General features: G+C 37.1%; 1 protein-coding gene across 1 annotated transcript; it reads left to right on the top strand.

The window, feature by feature from the left end:
* The first annotated feature begins 2,090 nt into the window (after positions 1–2,090).
* On the top strand, positions 2,091–18,255 carry LOC131240822 (uncharacterized). The gene is made up of 5 exons (XM_058239308.1): positions 2,091–2,161; positions 2,293–4,278; positions 6,142–6,274; positions 7,482–7,529; positions 17,516–18,255. The coding sequence occupies exons 2-5, from the start codon at positions 4,197–4,199 to the stop codon at positions 17,532–17,534; spliced, it is 282 nt and encodes a 93-aa protein (XP_058095291.1). The 5' UTR covers positions 2,091–2,161; positions 2,293–4,196; the 3' UTR covers positions 17,535–18,255.
* The last annotated feature ends 2,026 nt before the right edge of the window (positions 18,256–20,281 follow it).

Below are 20,281 nucleotides of genomic sequence, written 5' to 3'. Positions count from 1 at the left end.
ATCGGCAGTTTAGTACACCATTCATGTGTAATTTTTTCACTCTCGAGCCATAGGTTTCACAATTCAGATAGTTTTATTTTTTTTATTTTTTAATACATGTACAAAATACGTGGGTAGTTTTATTCAATTCTATATATGCTATTTATTTTATCTTAGGCATATACTTACGAAATGTTTCTCACTAATTTCATTATGTTACTTATATCTTACTCATGTAACTTTAAGTGTACACTCACAGAATGATTGTTGTTATGAGAAAATAAAGTACAACCACCTGTAAGGATAGCTCAGCCTGACCACCTTCAAGGATAGCTCGGCCCAACCACCTTCAAGGTCAGTTTGGCCCGACGAATGTTTGTCCCCGAAACACTTCACTTAGGAAAATTGGCATGAAGCCGACGTTTGCTCCCACGAACATTGTAACCCTCCAATTTTTGTTAATAAAATTTAAATTTAAAATTTTAAAATTTAATTTTGAGTGGAAAAAAAAATCTATCGATCTTATTATCATTCCTTTTATGTCTCTTTATTCAAAACTTTTCTCGTAATCTCCATCTCTCTTAAAAAGGGAACGTAAGAGAGCGAGAGTTCTTTCAAAACTAGAAGAACTAAAGAAAAACTCGTAGGAAAAAAAATACGAAAGGAAAAGTAGGAAGGAAGATTTTTGGAATTCACTTATTCAGGTTTGTATTTTATGTTTTTCTTTATTTTATTTATGCAATAGTTAATTTGATATGATCTATACATTGGATGAATTGGATCAATCAAACATTTATTGTGTAGATTTAATTCATTCATTTGAAAAGGTATGTGCGTGGCTTTAAGGCTAATGTGTAGAATATGAGATTTTAACATATACGTATAACTTTAAGGCTAATGTGTAGAATGTGAGATTTTTTCTATGATAGACATCAATTAGTATGATCTGTATTAGTCATGGGTATTATAAGACTTAATTATGTAATATTTTTAAGAATCAGACCAATTCAACACCTTAATGGACCGTACTGATCATATCTCTACCAATTTTTTTTTTCTTAATCTAACGAAATTGAATAAATAGTGGAAGAGTAATTCTCTGTGCAATATATGACTTGGCACAGAGAATTATATGGCATAATATGAAATGTGTGATTAAATTATCACCATTTATTAGTTCCTTAAGATTAAAATAAATTAAAATCTTAAATTTTAGATTGATCGGACCATTAGATGGTCAACATCGATCTGAAGAAATGATAGATAATAAATCATACGTTTTATTTGGAAGATTAAAGAAAATTCTTATTTATGTGATTTTAAGAAGTTCTAATTCAATTCAAACTTTTGGTTCACGGAATCATTTCCATCACATCAAGGTGAGTGATCCCGATATGTTTTCCATTCATCAAGTTAAAATAAATGAATTATTTGATATGTTGTATGCTCACCTTGATATAGTTGTTATGTAATCTTAATTGATTTAGATGAATGTATGATTTTTATAATGATATGATTTGATTAATGTGTTAGACTACGTTGATTCAAATGTGATAATCGAAATAATATATGCAATACATGATTCGTGATTACTTGGTGAATCTATCAATTGCATGCACAACACATGCTGAATTCCTAGGGGACCTCCTTAGATGGTATCCTAGTAGAATCGTTACCAGAAGCCCATTATACTAGTGGAAGCCTACTCAAGGAGTAGATGCGGGCTTTGCCTATGCCTATAAAATGGTAGAAGCCTACCAAGAGGCAGATGCGGGTTGACGGGTTTCCAACTCAAGTAAGTGGATAGATTCCCACTTGATCCATTGATGCATTACATTTGTATTTTAAAAAAAATTATATTGTATATGATTATCGGCATTCTATTATAATTTTATTTAAAGAACCATGTCAAAAATTTTCACTAGGCCTAACCAGCTTACCCTTTATCGATGTCACTACAAGAAATATTACTATTAGGGGCGTTTTTATCACCGGCGGCCACAACAAACGCCACTGTAGATGGATATCAGGGGCGTTTTTATGTGGCCGCCCGTGTAGGATGAATCCACCGCCACACCTTCCAAATAAAAAAAAAAACCTAAAATCTATTTTACCCCAAATCGCGCTTCTTCGCCCGCGCGCCTCTTCTCTCCAAAACCCTTCTCCCCTCTTTCTATTCCTCGTTTGTAGCACTCCCTTTCTCATCTCTCCCTCTCGTCTCCTACGCTTCTCCCATCTTTGATTTGGAACTTTCCATCTCCCAGCTCCAAATCTCATTCTCTCTTAATTCTCTTCCTTTCTTCTCATTCTCAGGGTTCTTAGATTAGATCTACAGCTACAGATCGTGTAGGCCCAGTAACCTACGGACGTGGTCATCAACGGTGAAGAGAATAGAAGAAATCTGAGAAGGCACTTGAAGGTACTCTCTCTTTCTCTCTATTTTCCTCTTTTGATGGCTAGAAATTGGGCAGCATCCATGGCAGCGGCAGCCATGTCCGCCGCTGTCCATGGCCCCCTATATGTTTGAAGAAATGCTTCAACCACGATTGGTAAACAAATAGGCCCTCACACCCAAAGCAAATATGCTGGTTAGACCTGGGGCACCCTCTTTCGATTAACTATTTAGTACTGTCAATCAATCGTATCACCTTCCCTTTAGGTTTCGTAACATTGATTTGCAATAGGGATGTAGATCATATAAAGCTTTTCTTGCAGAAGCCTTTGTCCGTGGACGTCTACAAATCACCCAGATTCAATCATCGGTTTGTCCCTCTGTGGATTTATTGTCTTATATTCAAAGAGGTCCATTGGCCGCTCATCTTGTGGGTGATCGATGGCATGTGCAAACATATTGTGGCTTTGCTTTCAGCCTTTCTCCAGCAGCTGGGTGCAGTGCCATTATCTTCTGATTTTCTGCTCCCCTGTTTTTTTTTTTTTTTTTTCATATGATAGGAGTGGCCTGCTGTTTAGCTGGGCTCTCCCTAATCGTCATATTGTATACTTGTCCATATCAATATACAGCTGGTTTTTTTTTTTTTTTTTAAAAGGTTAAAAAAAAAAAGACAAATTCACACTTAACATAATTATACACAGGTATTTCATAGAAAAACTATGTATGCTTTCTTTAACTAAATAATGATGTGCTTGTCATCTATCTGTATATTATCTTAGAGCCCTGACAGGGTTAATCATTGTCAGAATTTAGTTCCTACTCCCAATATATGCAAGTGTGGCAACATGTATGAGTTTGGGGCATTCATCAAGTGGACCCCTCCATGCAGCCAAAAATCATGTTGATGAGGTCTCTAGTGGGTCTCATGTAGAAAAAAGATGGATGATTGAAGGAACTGGCAAGGCCGGGGAACATTAGACATTCCATCTTCCGAAACCAACACTTTGGATATTATTTGACATACAATAATCTCTATACGCCTATTATGGATCTGTAGAATGGATGAATAGGATCATCAAGCTTCATTATGATTAGGGATTTTGTAGGAATTAGTAAGTATAGATTTTTTTTCCCCCTCTCTTCTTCTTTTCTATCATAAATATGTAAAACAAGCCCTAAAAGGCAAATGCTAATTTTCTTATACTCCATCTTCCTTGTAAGAAGACAGCCATAGTATAAACTTTTTACCTTTTCCATAGTATAAGCTTTTTACTTTTTGGTTAGTTGTTTGTTTGTACTTTGCATGCTTACACTACTATAACAGAAACTAGCAAACTGATGCAGAACATGGCACAGATACATTCCTGGCATGGTTGGACCAAAAGAAGGTGGACCGTAAATTGATCATAATTTAATCTCTTCTCCTTATAAATGATTTTGCTGACTCCTGCAAAACAGCGAGCCTGCAACTGATACTGCACCCATGGGCTCAGTTATTTCCTGAAATCAGCTAACATCTTTCCTCTAAAAAAAATATTATTTTGCTTTTAACCATTTCATTATGTCATCATTGTTATTGTTTTTGTTGTTAACACCATGCAATTTTACTTCTAGCTCATGTAGAGTTTGTTCAAATCCGGCCCCATGACTAACTCATTTATTTCATGCTGTTATCATCTCGGGTTGCTGCTATTAAGGCAATGCATGATGTTATTTATCTTCGCCATCATCTAGAGAAGGCAAGTTCAGTCCCTTCACCTTTTGGTCCATTGTATGAACTCATTGTAATAGATATTTGGTTCCTAGAGAGTCAAGATTTCACCTAATGGCGTTTGCTAACAATATTCATTGCCTGTCACAGTACAACCATTTGGATTTTTCGGGAGTTGTTCTGCGTACTTTCATTGGTAAGATATTTGCTTGATAGATGCAAATGTATGCATTTAATTGTTTCTCTTTCAATGATATTTGAGTGCCTTTTGCTGAAGGGCACAAAAGGCAATTGTGCCCTGTTTCAATGGCAAAAATGCACCCAATTCAGAAACTGTGGAAGCCCCACTCTATATTAGGTTGAAAGCAGAAAGTCCATCAAACTGGCTTCAAATGACAAGTGAGCTCATTTATCAAAACAGAAATGAGCATGTTGCAATCACTTAATAATGTCTCCCTTGTAGGTTCCATTCTTGTTTCGACTTTGGCATCACCATTTACATTAGTCGTGCATTTTCGAAATTTGCGAAAGCTTTATAATCTTTTTGCAGGTTGGTTCTTTAGATCCTGGCAAACTCACAAAAATACTCAAATCATCAATACCCAGTCTGTAAGTGCATTCAACTGTGATGTTTCTCCCTCTAGGATTCACCAAATTGTGACATTCACATTTTCTGTAGTGTGCTATTTCAGTTCTTAGAAAGACATTGAAAACTAAGATAACTCTGAAATGGGCATTAGTACTGGTCAAGTGACTCAAACCCAAGACCAGTGAATGCAACTGCAATAGCTTGGCTATTGCGTTTAGTGAATTGGTTTTCTCTTTAGGTAGACTTTTGCACTAATAACTTCATATATGTTTTTCTGTATCCTTATCAGATTTTCCAAGTTTTAAAGAACTGTCTAACTTTTAAGTGGGAGCAGAAAATCAGTTGAGTTTGTTGTCCTGGTGTACTTTAAAAAGAAAAAAAAATGTTGGACTGTCAAAAAGAAATGAGTCATCTGATGTGTATCGTAATCTGCCTGTAGTACCGGATTTATGTTGATCTTTATTGAATAATAATAATAATGTATTTTTCCATCATGAGCAGGGATTTTGATGTCTAAATTTGACATGAAAGATGAATCCAAGGTCCGTCTCATTCCAAAAGCATGGTTGATTATTTCTGCAGTTCCCTTTACTCTGTTCTTCTTTTGGCATGGTCACATCCACATAATCCATGCCCATGTTGTGAAAAATACTCCTACTCAATAATTTTTGACTGACTGTTTTATGAACATGCAGGAAGTGATTTGGCAAGGTGAGATTGCTGGAGTAGATGCGGCTTTGGATACATTCAAGGCTGAAAAGGCATTTCCTATGTGCAAACTCACACGTTTGTGGCGTGATTCATTGGGTGGGAGGACTAAGACATGTATAATTGGTGGGCCTGTCAAAATTGGACTGGGCTTGTCCTGTTCATTTGGTGGACTTAAAAATAGGCCTGTGTTTGACTTGCAGGCCTAAAATTATATCAAGTTGGGACCATGGGGGCCAGGTTCGTACAGGAGTTGTCTCTATGGGAACTACACCAAAATTTATGAATTTAGTTTTCCTTTTTTTTTTTTTTTAAAAAAAATAAAATTATTTTCTTGGTGATTTTTATTTTCTCAGTTCTCATTTATTGGATATGTTCATTTGAATCCTTTTCTTACGTATATAAGTGTATATTTTCCATGTTTATGGTGGAGATTGTTGGAGACTAGCAAGCCTTGATCTCTAAGGAGACTTGTGGGGCTTCCAACCTTTTCTCGACAAACCTTCTTTTACTACTGTAAAATTCATGCTACTTGGTTAGAGCTGAAGACCTTACTCTCTCTCTCTCTCTCTCTCTCTCTCTCTCTCTCTCTCTCTCTCTTTTTGTGATCGATGATTGCATCATATTGCATTTGCACCATCAGGTTTGTTCATTCAGAACTTGCACCATGCTGATCAGCTACTGGAATGATCTCTTTTTGATTATTTTTACCATTGTCATATTTCCAAGTTTTAAGTCCTTGACTTAATTCCATATGATCAGATGTTGGTAGTGGGAGGAATGCTAATACTGGAAAGGATAATGGGGTCAATCAAAGCACCGACAGAGGCCTTACATCCACCTCTTCACCAGTTTTGCAGGACATAGAAAATAAGGCAACCATTCCAACCATGAGGTAAACTTCATTTTTAGATTTTTCTGATCATGGGACCGCCGGCCTTTGAGGATTTTCAGCCTTTGAATTTGAGGACTTTTAGGAAAAATTACAACAGATCAACCTATGCTCCTCTCACTATCTTTTTTTTCCCCTAAAGGAGGTGCTCGAGTCCAAGGGCTGGAATTGTCCAATCAGGGCTCACCTGATTATCAATTCAGATGAACTACACCTTACATGCGTGTGCAAATAATGAGTTGTTAATGTGCTATGCAAAAAGAAAAACAAATCCTCTGTGTAATATAGTTTCTTTTTGAACTAGTGAATATCTGATTGTTGTGTCTTTTAATGTTTATTAAGCCACTGAAATTCGATTGTTGAATGTTGTCATATTGCTTTGTGTTTGTTGATGTTGTACAAGGTGCTAATTTCCAGCATCTTTATGGTGTGTACACATTTGGGTGATCTATCCAATTGAATTGAATACTAATCTAATAAAGATGGAATGATCGAATTGCAATTAATTTCTTTTATGATACAAAGGAATCAGAGGAACACCACTTCCAACTTTTTACAAACTAGACTGTTTAAATGGAATGTTCACAATTCATCTCACATGCACATCCAAACATGGCCAACTAGGTCCACCTGTGGAACCCACTTCATCTTAAACTGTAGGACCCCCAAGTAACCCATGTATGTATGGTCGAATTCATCTATGAGATCCAGAGAACCTATTGAGAGTTGTAAAGGACTTTTTGTATCATTCATATGCATGATTTTGGCCTCTACACCCAAACAGTAAGGCTGTATTTATAGAGATTCATACATAAATATTTGGACTCTATGTATACACTTGTCCCACTACTTTATTCATGAAAGTTTGAGAAAACCTTAAAAGAGTCTAAAATCCTGTTTTAATTCCCCAAGTTTTCCACTCCCCACCTAGAAGTTGGGGCAAGATTTATGACCAAAAGGAATTCATGGGAAATTTAAAAACCAACCAGAGCAACATTCACCACATTGGGCATTTATTGAAGCCAGGCAGATGGAAGTTAGAAACTGAGCCAGACTTCAGATGACATGAGTTATATTATAATATATATTATATTGTAATTCAAATATTGGTCTGATTGCATTCTCATCACTGCACCATCCTATTCTAGAATAGGACAAGAATCCTGTTGATACTTGCTCCTTTCATAATTTGAGCCATCTCATGTTGTAGGAAGATGTTGCCCATGAAGCTCAGACGGGCAAAACATTGCCTTTTAAGGTTTTTTCAGACTTTTAGATTGAGTTAGACACATCTAAACAGTTTATTTTTATCTTAGTTTAATTATAGAGGGCACATCTAAACTCATCTAATATCTTTAATTTAATCTTAGTTTTATAAGATTATGATTTGTGATTTGAATTCTGCATTTGGCGGTCTTTAATTTAATCTCTTCTGTTTCTTTTCTTTTTTACATGTGGTCACTTGATCATCATATTTGTAGTGTAAGAGTTCCTATCATACCTTTTAGAGTCTGTTGAAGAGCTAAAATGTGATTTTGTGCATGCTAGTTGGATTGAATCTAGTTGTTTATATTGTGAGAAAGGATATGAATCTTAGCAACTTTGTTTTTTTTCTTATCTTGGTCTAGTCCTGCATCAATATAAAAGGTAAGTGATCCGTTTGTTGAATATCTGTATTTGATTATAATTAATATTTTTCTTTTTGGAAATGCTCCAATTGGCTATGTACATGGGAACCTTCCTATACACATAATTGCTGTTTGGACACATCAGTAGTTCATATCATTGATCTAAACTGCCCATGTGGTCTAGCTTACTCTTCATTGGCCATCTTGAAAAATCCATTCATCTTAATGGTTCTTACCATCCGATCCATAGCATGAAAAATGGATGGCCATGTTCATTTATAATAAAAAAAAATAAGTCAAATTATCAATTTCAATCATCAATTGGTGGTGTCATCCTCTGTTTGAGTTTTGCTTGTGGTTTTGAAACAATTGCTTTGGTTAGGTGATGGTAACCATCTCATCCATGGGTTGGAAAGTGGCCGTTTATATTAATAGGGTTGATGTTATCCAGTTTGTTTGATTTTCTGAAAGGGGCCTAAGAAAGGAGCATTGGATAAAACAGAAGGTCCAGATTAATGTTATCAATACCTCATGTCTGACTGCAGCTATCTACAAGGACGTTCCCATACGTACAGCCCACCCGAGCATTTCTCCATTTGTTTTTTTTTTTTTTGTAGCCTTCTGTAGTTTAGTGTATGGGTTTCCAAAGATGTATGTTCCAAGATCATGAATACATTCAGCTTTTATATATTTGCCAAGAAGTGATATTATGTACTTTGCCATGTCCAGAAACTTGGTTCTTATGCATATTTAAATTGGTTGAAATGTATGGAAAATTCAACTCCCAAAAATTTGCCACAAAGGACTTGTATTGGACTGGCAGTCTATGAACTCTTCATGAAGGTCAGGAAAAAAATAATATAACCTACCTTTTCCTTGTTCTTTATACCTGGTTCTCTCTATATGTTATCAATGTGCTTTTATGAAGCTGGTTGTATTCTTTGCATTAATATATAATTCTATAAAAAACTGATCATCTACAACCACTTGTATGGAATGACCCTTTCTTCTTCTTCCTCTTGCCCTTTCAGTCCTGTATTATAATATGGGAAAGTATCCAGTGCTTAATGCTTACATTAAAGTTGGTTGTCAAGTACTCTTATCTTGATACACAGCATACGTGGACGCCAAGGCATTCATCTATCCCTAGTGCAGGTGGGCCATTCTCCAACACTTGTAATGGTTTGGATAATCCTAGCCACGAATTTTAGGGTTTTCTTTTTTCATCAAACTAAAGACTATTTTTCAGTTTTTTGTTTTTTTTTTTTTTTTTTTCTAATCGTCCATTTGTAATCATCAAAAGCCTTCCAATCAGTGCCTAGGATCCAACCAGTGTAATTTGTAACACATTGCCCATTGTCTTTAGGGGCTATCAGATGAACAGTCTTGATTTCTCGAGTGTTTGCCACATGTAAAGAGATACAAGTGCTTGATTATTAACTTAGATTAAAATAAGAGACACCATTAGCTATAGATGAGAAATTTGTGCAACTGGTTGCATGTGGGACCTGCTGTGGCATGTGATATCCAACTGACAGTGTTGCCCAACCATGAAGATTTGTGCATGCATGCTTGCGTGAGTACATCTTACCTCCTGTTAAAGAGGCATTTGTGGGATGACCTATCTAGGAATGCTTTCTATTCTTTAGGTTGTCAAGTAATGATTATCAGTTGTGCTGTTGGCATTTTATTAGTTTTGTATTTTATATACCTAAGATACCTGACTTTGGTTTAGCAAAGCTTGTAGGATGGCCTTTGATGGTTGCTGTCCCAATTGCAAATTCCCAAGCAATGACTGCCCACTAAGTGAGTTTATGATTTGAGTGCAGCTTACCTATTATATATGTATGCATGCGCATGAAATGTAGGGATGTAAGTTATCATGGTCATGAATAAAATCATTTTTGACTCATTTCTTCTTGGAAATGAAGTGGAAATGAATAAATCCTCTCTCTACATGTGAAACTGTGGTCCTGTTCTCATCCAAACAATCTGGATATACATTGCATTGGCAATATTTCTACCTGTAAAAGCCTGGTTTGGGTTGTACCAAAGGTCCAAAACATGTTGTTCCTGAGTTTCACAGACAATCCAATTACCCTTGATTTTGGAGCTAACCAAACTTCAAGGTGAAAAATTAGGCTGATTTCATAGAGCACAAACTGCTACAAATTTGTTCTGGTCTAGTAGGTGGTCAATACTCTGTAAACTGTGAAGCCAAAATATTTTCTGTATTTGAGACAACCCAATGAGGTTGAATATATAAAGATTACAACCATCTATACAAGGAAAACAATAAACTCAGAATCCTCTATCTATGGAAATAAACTATACAAGGTATACTAGTTATACAAGGTATGAGAACTGTCTAACATCCCCCCTCAAGCTAATGCTGGTCATCGACAAGTAATAATTTGCCAACTAGAAAAGAGTGACGTGCAGAAGTGATGGACTTGGTGAGAATGTCGGCAATCTGATCATGGGATGCAACATGTGGAAGAGAAATGAGCCCAGACTGAAATTTCTCGCGGATAAAGTGATAGTCAACTTCAATATACTTCGTCCATTCATGAAAAACTGGGTTAGAGGCAATCTGAATGGCACTGAGATTATCGACATGGAGTGGAGTAGGATTCTGTAGAGGAGTGTCCAAGTCTAAAAGAAGTCCACGTAACCAGACGAGCTCACTACACGCAGCGGACATTGCCCGATACTCGGCTTCTGTGCTCGATTTGGAAACAGTGGCCTACTTCTTACACTTCCAAGAGATGAGAGAAGTGTCGAGAAAGACACAATAGCCAATGGTAGATCTTCGTGTGAGAGCGCAACTGGCCCAATCAGCATCCGAATAAGCACGAAGGTCCAAAGTCGCCGTGGAGGAGAAGAATAGGGATCGATCTAGAATTCTACGAAGGTACCGAAGGATGCGCAATACCGCAGTCATATGAAGAGTCCGAGGAGCAGAAATAAACTGACTGACAACTCAGATAGCGTAGGCAATATCAGGGCGTGTCATAGTTAAGTAAACCAGACTCCCAACCAAACGGCGGTATAAGTCGGGCTGTGCAAGTAGATCACCATCTCATGGCCATAGTGAACGTTAAGTTCTAAGGGAGTCTGAACTGTCTTCTAATCCGTCAATGATGCCAATGCGAGAAGACCCTTGGTATATTTACGCTGGCTGACCAGGATCCCACGGTTGGAACGTAAAAATTTAAGTCCAAGAAAGTATGTTATGGCCGAGGTCTTTCATCTTGAAGGATGATTCCAGAACTTCCTTTAAAATTGAAATGCTAGTAACATCGCTAGCAGTCAGGAGGAGGTCGTCAACATAGACCAGAACAATGACAATTCCGTGAGTAGTGGTGTACAAAAATAAGGATGAGTCATGACCACTTTGAGTAAAGCCAGCACTTGTAAAAAGATCGTGAAAGTGTTGGAACCATGCCCGAGGTGCCTATTTGAGGCCGTACAGGACTTTCTTTAGGTGACATACCTTATTGTCAGGGATTAAAGAGCCAGGAGGAGGTTTCAATTATACGGTTTCTTGGAGGTCTTCATGAAGAAAGACATTTTTCACATCCATCTGAGTAGTGACCATGAGCGAACAGAAGATATAGCTAGAAGAGTATGAATAGTTTTCATCTTGGCCACGGGAGCGAAAGTCGCATCATAATCAAATCCGTATTCCTGTTTGTATCCCTATGCTACAAGTTGAGCCTTGTATGGATCCAATGATCCATCAGACTTGAGCTTGACAGAATAAATCCATTTGCTACCAATTAGCTGTTGGTTAGCAGGTCGAGTGACAATGTCCCATGTATGATTATCATCCAATGCCGCAAGTTCTTCTGCCATAGCATTCTTCCAACAATCATGAGTGGCTGCCTGAGAGTATGAAGTAGGAATAGAAACAATATCCAGAGTAGCATTCATGGTAGACATAGAGCATATTAAGCGATCAAGCGCTCGATGTTCATGAGCGGAACGACGTATCGAGGTAGGTTCGGGATCTGCAACAGGTACAGTAGGTTCGGGTTGAGTAATAGGTGGTGGATTTGTATGTGGTCGACGTGAGTAAACCTGCATTGGACGAGGGAGAATACTTGAGGCAAACGGAATTTCTGGAAAGGCGGTTAGACCAGGAGAGTTTGGAGTGTGCGGAGGAGGAAGAGATGAATGAAAGGCAATGTGTTCAAGAAAAACAACATGTCGTGAAACCTAAACACGATGTAAAACCGGATCATAACATCGAAAATCCTTCTGAGTTTTCCTAAATCCCAAGTACATATATTTGACCGATTTTGGAGATAGTTTGTTACGTTCACGTGGAGCCAGGTGAACATAACAGATACAACCAAAAACACGAAATGTGGAATATGCAGGAGGTAAGCCGGTGAGAACAAAGTAAGGAGATTTACTGTTCAGAACTTTTGTTGACATCCGGTTAATCAAGTAGACGGAATGTAATATTGCTTCCGCTCAGAAAGAACGAGGAACACTCATAGTTGTCATCAGGGTGTTGGCAGTTTCAACAATATGACGATTTTTTTGTTCAGCCACTCCGTTCTGTTGTGAAGTATCAGAACATGTGGTCTGATGAATAATCTCATGCCCTTAAAGAAATGTACGAAAATCGGTTGAGAGATATTCCTCCCCTGAGTCAGAGCGGAGAGTTTGAACTGGAACCCGAAATTGAGTCTCCACCATAAAGTGAAATAACTTGAATTTTTCAAAAACCTGTGACTTCGATTGCAGAAAGTAAATCCAAGTGTAACGTATGAAATCATCAATGAATATAACATAGTATCGTAACCCAGAGAGAGACATACTTGGTGAAGGACCCCAGACATCCGTATGCACAAGTTCAAACATAGAAGATGATTTTGTAGTACTTAGAGAAAAAGGAATACACTTACTTTTTGAAAGACAAAAGGAAGAACAAGAATAATCCAAATCATTTTTATTAAGAGAAATATTCCCTAACATGCCAGACGAAATTAACTGAAGTAACCGATCGGAATGTGGATGACCTAGACGAAAGTGCCACAGTTTCCACAATTTATTTGCCGAACAAATATCTGATGGAGATGGAGAAAAGAAACAACGAGCCGGAGTGACAAATGAATCAAAATTCAGCACGTACAGACGACCATGTCGCCTACCCCTCCAAAGTACCTTCTCCGTTGCCAGATCCTGCACAAAACAACAGTGACTAAACAATTATTGGATATGAGTTGACCAGTTGAAATTAAATTGGAGGAGAGGTTAGGGACATGAAACACATCATGAAGGGTGCACTGGCGATGAGTAGAAGGAGAGAAAGTCAATGATCCAATGGACTGAATAAGTAGTCTAGTGCTATCTGCAGTAGAAATAGCCTGATTGTCGATGTAGGGACGAATGTCACGAAGATAGGATACAACACTGGTCATATGATTGGAAGCACCCAAATCGAAGAACTATGTATAAGATGGGGATATACCTGACATACCGGCCGCAGAAAGGGCCTAAACGATTTGCTGGAGCATCACAGGAGTCAACAGAGATGAAAGACCTTCAACAGAAATAGTAGATATAGAATCAATAACAGATAGCTCGAAAGAAATAGTGGCAACAGTAGCAGAAAGAGCACGACCACGGCCACGGCCACGACCACGACCACCACGTCTATGGCCGAAAGAAGATGCATAGGCACGTGTATGGCAATCCTGAATATCATGACCAGTCCGTCGACAATAAGCAAACCATTCTTTACATTGAGCGACAACATGACCCACCTTGTTGCAGCCGCGACAAGTCAAAGGAGTGGAACCACGTGTTGGTGTAGTAGTGGACACAGCAAGCACCATATCAAATGATCCCGGAGTTGAGGAAGGAAGAGAAAGAACTTTCAGTCGTTGTTCCTCAGCCAATAAATCATTAATAATCGAATTCAATGAAGGAGTAGGGTTACGGTTCAAGAGAGCAGCCTGATAATGCTCAAATTCCGGACGCAGCTTCATAAGAAACTATCAAACTTGCGCACTCTCGCGCATAGTTTGGAATATCTTAAAGTCATGAGGAAATGTTGGATCCATCATAGTCATCTCAGTCCAAATTGTGACAATTTTGGAGTAAAATGATTGAATACTGTCGTCACCCTGAGTAAGGTTAATGAAATCTTGTTTCAAGCGGTATAACCTGACCGCATTACTTGTTGATAAATTGTTTGGAGATGCTTCCACATTGCCTTAGCAGTGTGATGAGGTGTGAGGTCAACAACAATGGACCGATCGACAAAATAGAGAATCTAGGTAATAATCAGTCCATTGTTCATTTCCCAATCAACTAATTTGTCGGCACCTGTGGAAGTGGGGATAGTAACAGATCCATCAATTAGTCCCCGCAAACCACGACCTTTGAGGAAGTTCTGAAAATGGATGGCCCATAGAGAATAGTTGGTACCATCAAAACTACAACGTGGGGCCTCTGTACGTGACGAGTTCTTATCCATTGATTTGAAGTAATATAAAGCACGCAAGGAGTTGTAGCAGAAGAAGGTCGTAAAAGTACCGTACAACAGGAGATACCCAAGGCGGAATAGTAATAGCAATATGAGCTCTGGATATGGAAAGAGAGATCGGAAGCAATCAGCAACAGAGGCAACAGGGGCACTGGATCTTGATCTGGATCTAAAAAATCGAGCCGGGGCACTCGATCTGGATCTGGATCTGGAAATTTGAGCAGGGGCGCCGGATGTGGATCTGAAAAATTGGAAAATCGAGTAGGGGCGCTGGATCTTGATCTGGAGCAGAAAAATCGAGCAGGGGCATTGGATCTGAATCTGGAGCAGGAAAATCGAGCAGGGGCGCTGGATCTGGATCTGGAATATTGGAAAATCGAGTAGGGGGTGGCCGGAAGATGCAGAATCGAGTAGGGGATAGTTGGACGCAGCAGGGATGGTGGTCAGACGCAGCAGGGATGAGGCCGGACACATCAAAGTTGATGACCGGACGCAGGGGTGGTCGGATCTGACAGGTGGTGGTGCCGGTGACAATGGGGTGGCCGGATTTGGATCAGTAGGGCTCTGATACCATGTAAACTGTGAAGCCAAAAGGTTTTCTGTATTTGAGACAACCAATGAGGTTGAATATATAGAGATTACAACCATCTATACAAGGAAAACAATAAACTCAGAATTCTCTACCTATGGAAATAAACTATACAAGGTATACTAGTTATACAAGGTATATGAGCTGTCTAACATACTCAACTGTTATTATATCCTTAGTTCTGTGATTTTGCCTATGTTCTTGAGTACCATAAGACACCAATGGCCTTGAATTTCAAGGATGACCACCATTCCCTTTCTTCTCAGCTCTTGGTTTGAGCCAATGGGCTGCACATTTTGTAAAAGTTTGCATGCAACTCTAACATTTGTTCCTTATGCTACATGATATTCTGCTAGTTGAGATCCACAACTTACTGATTGTAAATGGATCTAACTTGCAAGATGGAAAAAGGAGACGTTGCAAGATTGAGTTAACTGAAGAAGAGAAACTAATCTCATCTTTTATATTAAATTCAATAGGAATTAAAAATGCTGAGTTATTTATCCATCGAAGGCCCTGTTTGGATACGAGGAATCTGTGGAAAAGAATTCTTTTTGCAGAAAACTACTACTGTTTTTTATTTACACTGTTTGGATTGTAAAAGAGTTTGTTTAGGTGTGATTGTGGATGTTCTCTGTCAAGTAGCATAATTTTGATATTTACAACCAATGTGGATGTTTCTAACACAATGAAAATGGCCATTTGGTAATGTTTTGCAGATCCAATGCAGTTTGGCTGTATTCCCATCATCTTTGTATTTGATAGTATTTCCTTAGTTTCATTTGTTAAACCTCTTCTTTTACAGGAGAGGCTTATCTGAATCAGAAATACATTTTCTTGAGGAACTATTCAGCTTACTTTTTGGCTGCGAGTTCCTTTATACTTTTTTTTAAAGCATCTTTTTAAGTTTAGAGTCATAAATTCATTATTAGAATATGAGACAACTGTTTCAGTTTTTCAGAATTCTGATGAAAACTTTCTGTATGTTGATTAATTTGTGCCATATCTTCAGATTGACCTAGAGACAAAATTGTATAATTCTTTTACAGCAAAAATTAAATTTCTCAGATTCCTAACCTTATCATCTTTTAGGCTGCCACATGACTGATAAATTGAGTGGAAGTTTTCTCGAGTATAATTCTTTTACAGGAAAAATTAAATTTCTCAGATTCCTAAGCTAGTCATCTTTATTGACTGCCACATGATTGAAAAATATGAGCAGAACTTTTCTCGAGGTGTTTTTCTTGACCCCATCTTTTCTTTCATTCTCCTACCTTTGGAGGGTGGCCTCTACACTCCACAGTATTTGGAAAGCACCAATGCATATTAGGCTATCTGCGTTTAATGGGAACAGTGAGGTAGTGGATAGTAACTCATTAGGCGGGAATTTTCATTCTGTACCTAATCTAATTACCTCTACCAAGATACCTCTTTAGGATTTTAGATTCTGGTACCTTCCATTAGATTGCTGTAATGAATGCTAGTTGAAATGGCTTTTTTTTTTGTTAAAAAAAAATGATGAAATTGCTTCTCTCTACAAGGACAAACTTGAGTAATTCAATACGCTGCATATCCATTAATTGAGTAGTTAATGTGCGCCTATTTATCACACTATGCCACAACTATTCCAGGGCCTGGGAATAAAAAAATGTCGACCTGCTTCAATAACATAACCTATTCTCAATCTCTCTCATGGCTATCAACTAGTTCCAACTTGTAAGAGGTATTACAGAAAAACTGTACTTGCTTGACTTCATTTAACATTCTTTTTGGTTACAGCATAATGTGGTTGCTTGTGAACCTACATCAACTCCCTCATACAGCTTAGCCACCATGACATTTTTGCAACCAATTAATGTTTTTTTTATCTTTTATTTTGCATGCTCCAAGGAAATCTATGTAAAAATGTAGAGGCAATGAGAACTCTGCTGCTTACTCTGTGATTAAATTAAATATCTAGAGATTCTGATCTTCAATCTCTTAGGGCGTTGGCTAGAAAACCAGCTGAACAATTATTTGTAAATAGTCCTGTGGTGTTTCTGCATCTTTTTTCAGCATGCATAAATTGGTTCAGATCAATTGGTACAAATAATAAGGTTCTAATCCTCATGTAGATCCTCAATTTACTTGCATTTCTATATGCTTCTTTCAAATGACTGCTTTCACGCTATACTTATTTGTATGCATGTTGCATTAAATATTCATGAAAGTACGCATGGATGCAAATGCATGATGTATAGGTGTGAGCAAACTGCACATGTTGCAGGAATTAGTGCATATATTGGTACATATTCACTGTTGGCAAATCCTTGCATATGCACAAACACACCTACACATAGACGCATGTTGACCTACCTTTGCACATGTGAAAATTGTTTGTTTACATGTATTTAATGCACATTGACAACTATCCTGTAAGTACCATAATTCCACCAATGCCAGCTTTAATTTCTCTAGCTACCGTGTGGAATTCTGCTCAATACATATGACGTCCTGATTTCATTTGTTTGATTGTTTCTCAGTCCTACTTCAATATCTTGAAAATACACTCGAGGAAGATGAACTCGATGCGTGGGATTGATCTGAAGAAGATCGCAGAGAAGATGAATGGTGCATCTGGTGCAGAACTCAAGGTGCCTGTCATCCTTGATCCCTACTCTGATTAATTATCTGTTTGTTGAGTTTGGAGTTCCCAAAACACCAATTCACACAGGGAACAATGTAGTAAATAGTTCCACTGAAATTCTTATTCCATGCATATTTTGTTTTTAGACTGTTTACATGGAGGGGAGTGTCACCCATATGCTACCAGTTGTTCACTATGTTAGAAGATCCAAAACCTTCAACTGGAGTATGGCAAACATATTTTCCAATTCAGGACTAAAAATTAGGCAATGTGTTTCCTGAACAGAGGATCCACCGCGTGCAAAGCTCAGGCACATAGCTTACTATGAGCAGTCCTAATAACAGGTTAGAATAGTAAGCAGAGCATCCAATGTTTGTATGTGATCGTTCCTCATTAATTAGAGAGAATTTTCTGATGATTAAAAGCAAGAATTAGGTCATGGGTTGGGCTATTGGGTAATCCAAATTCTTGTCATTTAGTCATAGGGTTTTGATAGTTATGCAGATATTGATTTGATAGTTAGACTGATGGAGATTTGATTGTAGGATAGCGGTTATCGGAAAGGATTAGTCAAAATCAATAGGAATTTGTGTGAAAGGATTATTAAAGAATCGACAGAAATTTCTATTATCGGTACTTTTACAGGCGCTTCTTACAGATTTTAGTGGCGTTTTTCAACCCTTATCAACACTGTTACAGATTTTACCGGCGTTTGTTATAAAATTTACCTGCATTTCTCATCGCTTTTACCGGCTTTTATAACTTATCAGCGTTTCACATGACTTTTTCGTGGCGTTCCTCATTACTTTATCGGCGTTTTATAGTACCGGCGTTTGTACATTTTTGCGGCATTTTTGTACAGTTTTTACCGGCGCTTTTACAGTTTTTACCGGCTGTCACAAGAAGTGCCGGTAAAGGACTACAAGCGCCGGTAAACGTCTTTTAGCGGTGGCCATAAAAACGCTGGTAAAAAGGTGCGACTGCCGACGCCGGTAATTCTTATATCGGCGGATTTTGGGACTTTTAGGGGCGGTTTTGGCCGTTGGCAAAAGCTATTTTTCTTGTAGTGTGTAAAACCATACAGATGAGTAATTAGCTGATGTTTGCTACATGAATAAGAAGTTGTGGTTGAATTGGTGCACAATACACGTGAGACGTAGCCGTACCTATCAAAAGAGTAATTGGCCACATTTTGACCATTCCTACTTATTTTATTAGAATTTTATATGTTAGGATAATTTAATTAGTTGTAAGATTTTTAAGCATTTGATTGATTTTATTTAATTGAATTGTTCTAGGTCTGTAGCAAGTATTCATTGGTAAGTTGTATTGATTATGGGCAAATTTATGTTGATTGAATGTTTATGGATGTAGAGAATAGACAAATGTTGATGGTTAAATCATTGTGTGAATGATTGTGAATGAACCTACTTGAAATCTAGAAATGAATATTAATTTTTCCTCTGAATAATCGTGCAATAGAATGAAAGTTAGTACACTTTGTGTACGGGTAACGACTCGAAACTCGGGTCTGAGGGTGCACACTTTATAATCGAATTTCGGGGCGTGACAGAATAGTATCAGAGCGAGGCTTTTCCAAAACCTAGAGTGACCTGTAGGTTATATACCCCGCTAAATTTTTTAAATAGTAGACCCTTGAAATTAGAAATATTTTATCAGGATTTTCCTCTTGATTAATGTATGAAATGAGGTACACAGAGATCCAAAACTAAGTTCCTATTGATTTTTGTTAAATGTAGAAATAAAAAGGTTAGATTCCCTACACTCATATTTGAATATAATTTATATCAATATGGGTTAGTGTGGACCGAAATAAATTTTAAAGATATTTAATCGACAAAATTATGTTTGACAGCAATAGGCAACAGAAATGACACAACTTGTAAAATTCGTAATTATAAAAGTATTACACCGATCGAGGCGATTCAAAAGCCTGATCGAAAGTAGACAAGTCTAAATTAAGATAAAAATAATAATTTCAAATCTCAGAGTCACTATACTGATTCAGTGAGTTAGTGTATAGGCTGGTTAGAATTCATCAAAATTTGGACAAGTCTGACTGCAAGAATTTTAAAAACTTTTCTGGTTGGAATTTTTAGATAAGATTTTATAGAGACATATTAAAGTTATAATAAGATCTCCAGAAAAATTTATAATCTAATATGAAATTTCAAAGTATAAGAAAATGTGATAGAAACAATAGTCATCAAACCAAAAATCAATCTGCCCGTATTAGTTTTCTATCGATTTAACTAATAGAGTTTTTCATTTTGATAATTACCTTTGGTTAAATTAATATTTTTATTTGAAGTACTTTATTGATATATATATATATATATATATATATATATATATATATATATATATATATATATATATATATATATATATATATATAGTATAAAATAAAATAAAGACTATAATCTCTACTAAATTTTAAATTTTTTCTTATAAGATCCTAAGCTCATACTTAGTAATTTTTTCTTTACTTATATAAAAAAAGAGGAAAAATTAAATATCAAACTTACTAGGACTTTTTTTCAGGTCTAGGACAACGTCTTCCCCAAATTTTAAGGTCAGGGGATGATATTTCTAATTTCTAACAATTTGTTTACATTATTAATTGAAAATTTAGACCAAT

The sequence above is a fragment of the Magnolia sinica genome, chromosome 3, assembly GCF_029962835.1.
Source record: "Magnolia sinica isolate HGM2019 chromosome 3, MsV1, whole genome shotgun sequence".
Classification (NCBI taxonomy): domain Eukaryota; kingdom Viridiplantae; phylum Streptophyta; class Magnoliopsida; order Magnoliales; family Magnoliaceae; genus Magnolia; species Magnolia sinica.
The sequence above is the reverse complement of the archived record's forward strand: the minus strand, read 5'-3'. Positions and strand labels throughout refer to the sequence as shown.